Consider the following 10,987-nt stretch of genomic DNA (forward strand, 5'->3'; position numbering starts at 1 on the left):
GTACAAGCAATACAAAGGCAAGAGTGCGAACTACCTCCTAGTTGAGGAAGCAGGACAGAGATGTGACCAAGGCTAAGGAAAACTGAAGAAACTTGGCTCAAGAAGAGGGACAAGATATCTCTCGTCCAACCTAGCATCGACCCTAGTTCAGAGAGAAGAAGCACCAGAATTTAAAGGTGCAAGCGCCTCCCTACTTGAGGAACTAGGGTGAGGGGAATCCGCTTGTCGAATTGAAAGCAACAAGGGAAAGGCCAAGGACTTTCTTTAGGGAGGATATGAAGGGGTTGCATTCGCAAAAGGAAAGGCGCAAAGCAACAAAGCCACGACATTCCCCTGGAAAAGAAGCTAGAAAAGCATCAAGGACACATCTACAACCGTTGTCCGCTGGAGAGACTATAGCTGTCGTCAGCCCCGACAGCAGTCTTGGCTGGCATGCCCACGGAGCAACAAAAGCACAAAGCTACATTTATACGAATCTTAAAGCGAACACACTCCCCAAGCAATCACTCAAAAACTGGAAGATCGGGAACATACGAGATCTGTTCACTTCCAAATCAACGGAGGACAAATGAAGTATTTGGGAGGTGCTGCACATGGAGAACACATGGGTCAGGGTAACGCATGCATCATTTGAACATGTCACAGCGCTCACGACATCAAAGATATGCAACAGCAATTATCAATTATGAACGGAGAACAATGCAACCACGAAAGTAAGCGTGATCTCTTTGGTACGATCAGCTAATCAAGACAAGTGCAAAAATGTGCCGAAGAAATCGCAGCGGCAATGTGCACAAATATCTCATGACAGCACAAGCAGAGACACGCAAAACGAATGCACGCGGAAAGCGCAAAAGCTGACAATTCACCAGTTAAAGGCAATGTTTGGCGTGCAAAGGAAAGGCACGTGCAAAGCAGCTCTTTTGAGGAACGTAATAGGGCTATGCCATAGCAGCGACACGCGCAACTTCGTCAGCCAGGCACTGTGCAACGAAAGGGAATGCTATGCACGTCTAGCAGCTGCGAAAAACATGCGCGACCAAGCATATCGGTCTAATGCAATTGCATGGTGCAAAGGAATGGCACAATGCTATGACACGGGGTGGATGACACCATCAGAAACACCCAGAGCTACACAATCAACTTGAATCGCAGTATGGAAAGCATCCATACACGAATCAATCACCGCTCATGGAAATAAGCCAAACGGGCGTCAATTTCAAAGAGACAGCATGTAAAGATCCTCAGAGGAACACCCAAGCGACGCAGTGCACGCAGCAAGCGTTGGATAAACGGAAGGAACCAAACGAGCAACGATACACTCAATCGCACCCAAAGGACGAAGGAAGAGTCCAAGCCAAGCGCCGCGCCTTGCTGGGAAGCCCAGAACGCGACGGGAGTTGTGCTGTAATGTTGGAAATCGATGTTGCTCAACAAACGGGAAGGTTCACAACAAGACTGCAACTGTTACCTGATGTCCAGGTAACGACGTACTTGGCTATTGTCGTTACAGCACAACTCAAGGAACCAAAGTAATGCATCTCAATATATACTCCATGGAGATGTATGACCCAGGTACTAATTGACCACACAGCACACGCACAAGTCTACGACATGACTACGCTCAACTATGGTAAACGCATGGAGCGTTATTGCGTCGATGCAACAAAGCTAAGGTTGCCCTCACGCACGACTGGCTGTCGTGTCACTTCCAAAGCCATGCAGGTGCTGAGCAACGCAACGACACAGGATTGCTCAAGGCACCACATCAAAAGCATTCTTCATGGACGCAGCACACAATGCAACACTACTCGTCCTAAACAAACAACGACGCATGGACGCAGGAGATATGAGGGAATAACGGCTAGATAGTATCAAAGGGAGAGACACACAAGAACCTATTCCTCATGACTAGCGTCCAAGCACAGCAACCCAGAGAGACTACATTGATATTGACACAAGGGAAACAAGAATAGAATATCCTAGCCACAGGGCACACTATATTCTCCAACAGAGGTTTCCAATAAAATCCTGACTCGTCAAATGCGATACAATCTCCTTCATACGAGACGTCGCTCCGCATGAAGGAGTGCTTGGGGTCTATGGTCGTATGCTTGCAATACTTTGTTCGTTGTTCGTTTCTTGTATGTGTTGCTCACACGGGTCGATACGAGTGCCGTCGTACTCCACTAACCCTTCCAACAGCTGTGCTTTGTGCAAGGGCAACGCGCGCATGTACTACCGGAGTAAATTAGACGATGGCCCTGTCACGTCACGCCGGCGGAAAAAAAAGGCCACTTTGTCATAGCGTTTATTGGTGTCACGCGTCACGGAATATAATTCCTGGGCCATAAATTTGGCCCAATAAGAAACTGTCACGCTGCCACGATCGAAAAAAATTCTTCGGCCTGCAGCCACCTTGTAACCTGCAAGAACCCTGGCGACTGTACCCTAACCTATTTCGAGATAACAACGGTGCACCCTAGGGTACCCAGCTCGACGTGGACCTGCAGGTACATAGACGCCACTCGCAAATGAATCTTTGTTTTCTTTCATCATGGTGAATTCTTGTTTGGGGTCAATGGCAACAGGACCCCAAGGCCAACAAGCCTAAGCCACTGGGCTGGTGGGGCTGACGTTTAATCGTCTAAGCTCAATATTGACGTATAGCGTGACGATTGAGCCGTGTGCATGTGCCTTGTTGCGTGTACATCAAAAGGACCGTGCAGCCCAGTGTTTGCAAGAGCGGTCTGGAAAGCGCCAGTCGTGTGCTTGAAGCGACTGTCCGGGTCGCAAACGACGGAATACGGGTTGCCGAACGTGGAGGTGGCATCCAAGAGGATGTCGACTGCCGTTTGGGCTGGGCAGTGTGTTGGGCATGCGCGGAGGAGCGTGTACCGCGTCTTTCTGTCGACCATGACTAGCACCGAGTCCTGGTCTTTGTCCGTGCGCGGGAGGGCGACCGCGAAGTCGATGACCCAGTGTTTGAGGCGCTCCTCCGGGACGGGAAGTGGCTGTAGGAGGCCCGCTGGCCGTCTGCGGAGCGGTTTCATGCGCTGACATGAGTCGCAGGTCTCCACATATCGTGCGACGTCCGCGGCCAGAGTTGGGCACCAGTAGAAGCGTTCCACCGCTTTTTTGGTTTTGAGGACTCCTTGGTGTCCTGCCTCCGGAGGATCGTGGTACTGGCTGATGCATTCGTCGCGGAGTGAGTTGTCCTTGGGGATGACTAGGGCCCCTTTTCGGAACCAGAGGCCCCGGGTCTGTCTCCAGGCATCGGGGGCTGTGGGGTTGGCTGCATGTGCCCGGGTCAGCTCCTTCATGGAGGGGTCCCGAGAGTATCCGTTGGAGCATTGCTGCAGGAAAGCTGTTGCCCAACCGTAGCCGCCCGGGGCGGAGACCAAGGCCTCTGCTAGCGCTGTGTCCGTGTCCTCGTCCTCCGAATCCATAAGGGTGTCCGTAGCTGCCACCGGGGCATTGGGCTGGGGGGCCGCCTGGGTTTTGGTGGTTAAGGAGATGGCCGGGGCGCTGGACTGGGGATCTGCCTGTGTTTTGGTGGAACCTGGGAGGGCTGGCGTACGGGATCGAGGAGCTGCCTGAGTTTTGGTGGTGTTTGGTAGGGCTGGCGCGTGGGACAGAGGATGTGCCTGAGATTTGGTGGTTATTGAGAGGGCTGGCGTGTGGGACAAAGGATGTGTCTGAGGAGGGGGTGAGGCCTGCTCGGTTTGTGCCTTGCGGGCCGGCGCTCTTGTGAGGTTGGCTTGATCGAAGAGCACATTGCTGTACAGGCACCGGAGGTGTGCCACTTTTTCCACGAGGGGTGTCCCGTGGTTGTGGGTGGGGCGTTCGTCCTTTCTACGGAACGCAGGAAAGGTGAGGTCATGCCCCGCGACCTCTGGGCAGTGGAGGATCGCGGCCGTGACCGTGGGTTGCGGCGCCGGTACCGCATGGTGGATGCGGCTGAGGCCGTCCGCGATGTTGGTCTTGCCGGGGATATGCTGGATCTTCATGCCTGGGTACATGGCCAGCGTTTCCAGGATGCGTACTTGCCACCGGTTGAGGTTAGTTTTCGTGAGCAAGTACGTGAGCGGGTTGTGGTCCACATAGACAGTGAACTCCGCTCCTTCCAAGTAGCAGCGCCACACTTTGAGTGCGTGGATGAGCGCCGTGAGCTCCTGCTTGCCGGAGGCATCTTCGAGTGCTGCGATGTCGAGGCGGACGCTGCCATCTGGTTGAGGGAGCCTGCGTGGCCGTGGTGAATCGAGCTTCGATGTTCGCACCGTTTCGTGGTGAAAGCTTTCGACTCGTAAGCGATGACTTTGGCGTGGCCGTTGGCATCGCGTTGGATGAGGACTGCGCCTATGCCTTCGCATGAGGCGTCCGTGATGACCTCGTATGGCAGGTTGGGGTCTTCCACCGCTAGCACTGGTGGGAGATGAGCGCCGATTTGACTGCTTCGAACGCTGCCAGTTGCTTGTCGAGAGAGTGTTGTGTGCTTGCTTTTTGCCGCCCGTGAGCGCTGTGAGCGGTGCTGCCGTGATGGCATATCCATCGATGAATCGACGGAAGTAGTTGGCTAGGCCGAGGAACCCTCTCAGTGCCGTGGCCGTGGTGGGGACTGGCCAGTCGCAAACCGCCTGCGTCTTTTTGGGGTCCGTGCGGACTGAGTCGCCGCCGATGATGAAGCCCAGAAATTTGAGCTCCTTCATTCCGAACTTGCACTTGTCGAAGCGTACGGAGAGTCGCTTTTCTGCCAAGCGCTGGAGGACCTGTCGCATGACCGCGTCGTGCTCATCCAACGTGTTGGTCATGACCAGAATGTCGTCCAGGTATACCATGACCGTGCCCTGGGTGATGAGGTCCCCAAAGATGTTGGTCATCATGCGTTGGAACGTGGCTGGGGCGTTCGTGAGACCCATGGGCAGCACCTTGTATTCAAACAGGCCCTCTGGGGTAGTGAAGGCTGTGAGGTGTCTGTCCTTTGGCTGGATGCCAATTTGCCAGTATCCCTTGAGCAGGTCGAGACTGCTGAAGATTTGTTTGCCTTTGACCTTGGCGTACAGATCCTCTGCTCTAGGGAAGGGGTAGACGTCTCGCTCCGTGACCGCGTTTAGGCCCCTGTATCCAATGCACATGCGGAGTGTGCCGTCGGGCTTTGGTGTGAAGAGGATTGGCGCGCCCCACGGTGACGAGGAGGGCTGGACTAGACCCTTGCTGATGTGGTACTTCAGTTGCTTAGCCACTTCAGCTCGCTCCGTTGGGAACAGGCGCCATTGTCTGCGGAAGACAGGCTTGGCGTGCGGGAGGAGTGGGATGGAGTGGATCGTCTCCGGTCTGGCAGGTACATAGTCTGCCATGCCTCTGTCTGGGAGGTCCTCCTGGAAAACGGTGCTGTATGTCTCCTTCCAACTCTGCAGCGTAGCTGCCGGGAGTCCCGCTGGTGTGTCTTGGAGAAGGTTTTGCGCGTGGTATTTTTCGTGTGCGGTGTTGAGTGGGGGAGGGGGGAGGGGGGCGTCGGACGCAGATGCTGTGGTTGTGTGGAGTTGCGTGTGGAGCAGATGGAATGCAAGGAGTGCCTCTGCGTCAAGAAACTCGCCGAGGGGTATCGCTGGCTCGTCGGGGAACTGTACGACCGGTTGTCCTTGTTCGATTCGGAAGTCCACTGCTGCCCAGGGTGACCCTGGTTCGCTCTGGTAGTGACCGCTTTCCAGCATCTGTGCGAAGTGGGATGCGGTAGTGATAAGGAGTTGAGTGTTGATCCGCGTGCAAGGTCCAGTGCTCGCGGTTTGGGGTGTTTCCGTGCGTACACCGTGTGGTGTTAGCATCCCGCGACACCTCTGATGTCCATCTGCGGTCCCTTGCCTGTTCCCGCCCCTAGCATGAACCTGTGCTCGTCGATCCAGTCGCTGCCTAGGACCAGGTGTTGCGCTGCGTCCCAGTTTACGTCGATGACCAGCGCTGTTACTTTCGCACGAGTATGTGCCCACGGTGATGGGGACTCTGCATTGTCCCTGGATGGGCACTCCGCTGCTATTGTCTCCCAATATGACTGCCCCCTTTCGGTTGGTGTCGATCTCGAGCCCCAGTTGGCGTGCTACGTTGAGGGGATGAGCGAGTGTGTGTGTTGAGATTTAGTGACAACTTACAGATTATTGACAGTACAGAGAATATAAGCCAAGGACTCTGGTGGAGGATGCCAGGGTATTCCATCTCCAGTGGGGAAGGTAGAAGGATCTGGGGTCACTGGAGACACTACTTAGGACAGATCTAGATAGACGTGAGACTGCTAGTCTCACGTGGACATATAGTTATCTAGCTAGGTACCCACAGAATGAAGGAGTACTTATTCCTTGTACTCCAACACTCCCCGTTCGTGAGTGGGTATAGCTCCCAAGCCAGCCTGAACAAACTCCCCGGATTGGGAACTCAGGTAGAGGCTTATGCAAGGACTATTTCGTGACCTCGTACTTTAACAAATGTTTCGGAGGGACAGATGCATAGCCAGGAATCCTTGAAGGGATCAAGTGAGACAATGTGAAACAGGATGCTCCCCGTACTCCTCTTCAGGGGGTGATCTTATTGATGCACATAATCAGCAAGGGTAAAGCACACATAAGCAAGGACTACTAGCACAAATGTGGTGGGCTAGTCACCAAGAGAGCAGGAGGCAATGGGGCTTAGGGCAGATTCAAGCGCTGCAAACCCATGCCAGCAACACATGCTGTCAGCCGATCGTGAGCCAGTGGCTTAGTAAGTTGATCTGCCCAATTATGGTCAGTATCCACATAGCTGTACAAGAGTTGGCCTCGCTCACTTCTCTCCTGGACAAAATGATGCAGGACATCAATGTGTTTGCTTCTCGCTGAGACCATAGGATTCTTGATGAGGCAGAGAGCAGCTTGATTGTCCCCTTCAGCCGGATGGGGCCCTTGAGCTCGTAGTCGAGAATCGGGAGGAGTTTCCTCAAGAAGAGGGCCTCTCTCCTCCTGCACCTGCAGCCATGTATTCTGCCTCTGTGGTGCTCAAGGCCACAGTCGGTTGTAGTCGGGATTGCCAGGATATGGCAGCTCCATGCAGGAGGAAGACGTAGCCAGTCGTTGATCTCCTGCTGGTGACATCCCCTGCGTAGTCGGAGTCGGTGTACCCCACCAGCTCCCCTGAGGCATGCCGGGAGTAGACCAGTCCCATGTCCTTAGTCCCTGCCAGGTACTTGAAAACCCTGACAGCTGCATTCCAGTGGCAAGGCAGGGGGGCTCGCAGATGGCGAGCTAGAGAGTTCACAGCATGTGCGATATCTGGACGGGTGCCATTGGCCAGGTGCATAAGAGAGCCCACCATTGCAGGGTACAGCTCTACCTGCTGGTGGGGAAGGGTGGTGGGCTCATCTGCTATAGCAGTCGAGACCTTGCAGATAGCCGGAGTGCTGCTGGGATGACAAGTGCTGAATCCATACTTTCGCAGCATCTTTTCCACATAGGGTTTCTAATGGATGGCCAAAGTTCCCCGTGCCCTGTCTCTCACGATGTTGAGTCCTAGGAAATCCTTAGGCTCACCCAGGGTGATGTCAAAGATCCCACCGAGCATGTCGATGACTTCCTGCACATGCTTGCGGGTCTTCCCCGCGATGAGGCAGTCGTCTACGTAGATGAGGGCCCGCACCTTGCCTTCCTTGTCAAGTTTGACGAAGAGGGCGGGGTCAGAATCAGAAGGCGTGAAGCCCTGGCCATGAGCTCGTCCTTCAAGCGTTGGTACCATGCGCGAGGAGCCTGCTTTAGGCCGTACAGAGTTTTGTGGAGACGACACACCTGTCCAGTTGGGCAGGGGAAACCTGGGACCGGTTTCATGTACAGAGCCTGCCCAGTGGGGAGCTCCCCATACAGGAAGGCGGTCTTCACATCAATTTGCTGATCTCCAAATCGTGATAGTTGGCCAACGAGAGGAAAGCCCTCACGGTGGTGTGGCTTGCCACCGGAGCGAACAGCTCATCGTAGTCGATCCTGGTCGCTGCGAGAAACCCTGCGCCACGAGCCTCGCCTTGAGGCGGACCTGTGTATCCCCTGGTCCCGGTCGCTTCACGTCATACACCCACTTGCTGCCCACCGTATGAGCACCTGGGGGAGCTCTGGTGTAGGAGAAGCACTTGTGATCCCACAGCGATTTATTCTCCTCCTGCATGGCTGCCCACCAGCCCTCCCTATAGCGATTATCTGGACTTAGGGCAGCCTCCATAGACTGAGGTATCAGGTCTTCCGGCTTCACACCTTCAGGGAGCTCGGAGAGGTCAACCATGTTGCGACCATGGGACATGACGGTAGGAAAAGTCGAGAAATCGATCCCCCGGTGCGGGCTGGTCGTGACCGGGAGGTGTATGCGAACACTGTGGGTTGCGAGGGGGAAAACGTCACAGAGCGCTTAACTGACGTGACAGTCTCGAGCTGTGACTGATCATGCGACAGTTCGGATCGTGCAGCGTAGGACGAGAGATTGTAGAGTTGCGGGGGCCTGCGCACACGTGGGTGTGCCGCACGGCTGTCAGGGTGCGACTGAGGCAAGGAGTCGACAGGGGCAGGCAGAAGCACCTCAGGAGCATCCATCTCGTCACCTTCCTCGTCAGCGACCCCATGCACCGCATCCGCAGGCTCGTCGAGGACAGGGCCAGGGGCGTCCGGAGTCGCGAGGGGGCCAACGGCCTCTTCCCCCCCCCTCGAGCTGCTCCAGATGCCCCGTGATGGCACTATCCGCCATGATAGCGCCCCCCGCCGGCACGCATGCCGGGCCAAGTGAGGGGAAGGGTGACTCCACGAACTGCGGCGGGCCTTGGGTGGTATCGGCAGAAGCCGTCGGAGGCGCGGACGAGAGTAGGAGGGAGCCGTCAGGCTGAGGATCCGCGGCCTCCGAGGGGGACGGGAGTAAATCAATCGAAGCCTGCCCCTCTTCCACACCCAGGGCACGCACGCCAGCCGGGCCGAGGGGACAGGGGGGGCACTATCCTGAATGTGAAAATCACACGTCGTTAGTACACGTCCCTCGACCAGCGCACAGTTGTTCCTGGAATTCAGCACCCCAGCCACGCCGAGGTACTTGCCAGCCATGCTTTTGGGGGACAGCTTCGTGCGCTTGCTATCTGGCACGTGCACACGGACGTCGCACCCCCATGGGTGAAACTGAGAAACAGAAGCGGCAATGCCTGTGAACGCATGGTACGGCACACGTTTGGTGGGAGAGTAGAGCACACAGTTGCGAATATGGTTGGCATGCAGTATCGCATACCCCCACAGGGAGGTAGGCAGGCCAGACTCACTCAGCATGGTTCGAGCTCTCTCGATCAGGGTGCGATTTAGACGTTCAGCCATGCCGTTTTGTTCAGGGGTATACCCTGCAGTCTCCTCGTGCCAGATGCCTAGCTTCCCAAATTCTGCCACTAGGGCCCCAGTAACATACTCCCGACCCTGATCCGTGCGAATGCGCTTGATGGGCTGCCCGCCCTGAGTGGCCAGCTCTCGGAGCATGCTAGGCAAGGCAGCATGCACCTGGTCCTTAGAATGCAGCAAGCGTACTAGCGAGAAGCCCGAGAACTCTTCCAGGACAGTCAGAACATAACGTTCCTTGGAGATAGTGGGGGAGTTAAGCAGGACCATGAGATCTGAGTGCACCCTGAAGTTGACGTGGGGTGTCTTCTCGCTCAGGATAGGATGGACAGACCGGTGCATCTTTCCGTCAAGACAGGGGGTACATGACTCAGTATCACGGGCCGAAAGAAATTCCACGGGAGTAACTGGGCAATCACCCAGCATGCCCTTTCGCTGCATGTCCGCGAGAGTACCCAGGCCCGTGTGCCCTAACTTACGGTGCCAACGCATGGCCACAGACTCACGGACTGCCACTGATGCCGCTTGCAGACGAGGCACATCCAGGAGATACATGTTATCGCGTACAGTGGCCGTGGCAACAAGCTCCCCTCCCCGTGCAACCTCGAAGACTGACGAATGTTCGTCAATTCCAAGGGAATGGCCAGTGGCTGTGAGCGCATGGACCGACAGCAGATTTGAAACAAGCGAGGGCACATACAAGACATCACGCAGGTGCAGCATTCCATGAGTGGTTTTAAGCTGCACTTGCCCTTTTCCAAGAGCACGCTCACACGTCCCATTCCCGAAATTAACAGGTGTCGGTTCCGAAAATCTGACATAATTTGTCAGGCTATGCCTCTCGCGAGTCATGCTGTCAGTTGCCCCGCTATCCAAGACCCATTCACTGCTGCTCAAGACACGGGAGGATGAGTACATGCCTTGTCGGGCTCTGGGGTAGCCAGGGGCAAACGTTCCAGGCTGGGGGTGTTGCTCCATTAGCTTGACGGCGCAGAACGAAGCGATATGCCCCACGTGCCCGCAGAATTGGCATGTGCGGCTTTCTGGAGTGGATGTGGAGGCTTCTGGGTTGCGATCCCTCTGGTGGCGGACAGGGGAGGTGCTCCTGTCGCGGCGGTTCCCACGACGCCCCGCTCTCTCAGCCGCCAGCGCCCTCGCAGGGCGTGCAGGGGCAGCCTGGTCACTCTCCAGAGCATAGAGAGCTAGTCGCAGGGTGTCAGCAGTATAGGTGTGCGCATTGAGACGCAGGTGAGGGCGGCCCGCATCGAAGCGTGCACACAGACCCCTGATGAGCTGGTTCACCAGAGTGGCCACAGGCACTCCAGCCTCAATCGAAATGAGCTGCTCATTCAGCTCAAGGGCGCGATCAACATAAGCGTCAGCACTTTCGTCGTCGCGCTGTCGAAGTGCAAAAAGTTGCTCCTGTATTTGCACCTGCTGCGGGCGCAGATAGTCCTGATGGCGCTGTTCCAGGAGAGTCCACATGGCAAAGGCAGAGGGCGCATTATCGATAACACGTGCTGCAGCATCATCAACATTCATAACGATGTAAGCTTGTGCAGTCTCGTCACCTTCCTGGTCTGCTGGAACGGGCTGTGCAGCAGGGGCATGCGTCAAGT

The 10,987-nt window shown here is 55.7% G+C and overlaps 1 protein-coding gene and 1 pseudogene across 1 annotated transcript; both read right to left on the reverse strand.

Annotated features, from left to right (window-relative positions):
- Window positions 1–6,963: 6,963 nt before the first annotated feature.
- On the reverse strand, window positions 6,964–7,464 carry LOC149810599 (secreted RxLR effector protein 161 pseudogene; annotated as a pseudogene).
- A 483-nt stretch (window positions 7,465–7,947) lies between these two features.
- On the reverse strand, window positions 7,948–10,910 carry LOC149810600 (uncharacterized). Its single transcript, XM_089994174.1, has 2 exons — window positions 8,422–10,910; window positions 7,948–8,377 (listed from the first exon to the last, which is right to left on the reverse strand). Exons 1-2 carry the CDS (start codon window positions 10,908–10,910, stop codon window positions 7,948–7,950), a joined length of 2,919 nt encoding a protein of 972 aa, XP_089850300.1.
- Between the last annotated feature and the right edge of the window lie 77 nt (window positions 10,911–10,987).

Source organism: Nuphar pumila, unplaced genomic scaffold (assembly GCF_984573655.1).
Source record: "Nuphar pumila unplaced genomic scaffold, dmNupPumi1.hap1.1 HAP1_SCAFFOLD_269, whole genome shotgun sequence".
Taxonomy (NCBI): Eukaryota; Viridiplantae; Streptophyta; class Magnoliopsida; order Nymphaeales; family Nymphaeaceae; genus Nuphar; species Nuphar pumila.

What these genes read in the sequence shown, in the direction of transcription:
- LOC149810600 (XM_089994174.1), bottom strand. Translation starts at nt 10,910, where the DNA reads ATGAATGTTGATGATGCTGCAGCACGTGTTATCGATAATGCGCCCTCT. An exon ending in TCACAGCTCGAGACTGTCAC is followed by an intron (nt 8,378 to 8,421) that starts GTCAGTTAAGCG and finishes CGCAACCCACAG; the next exon opens with TGTTCGCATACACCTCCCGG.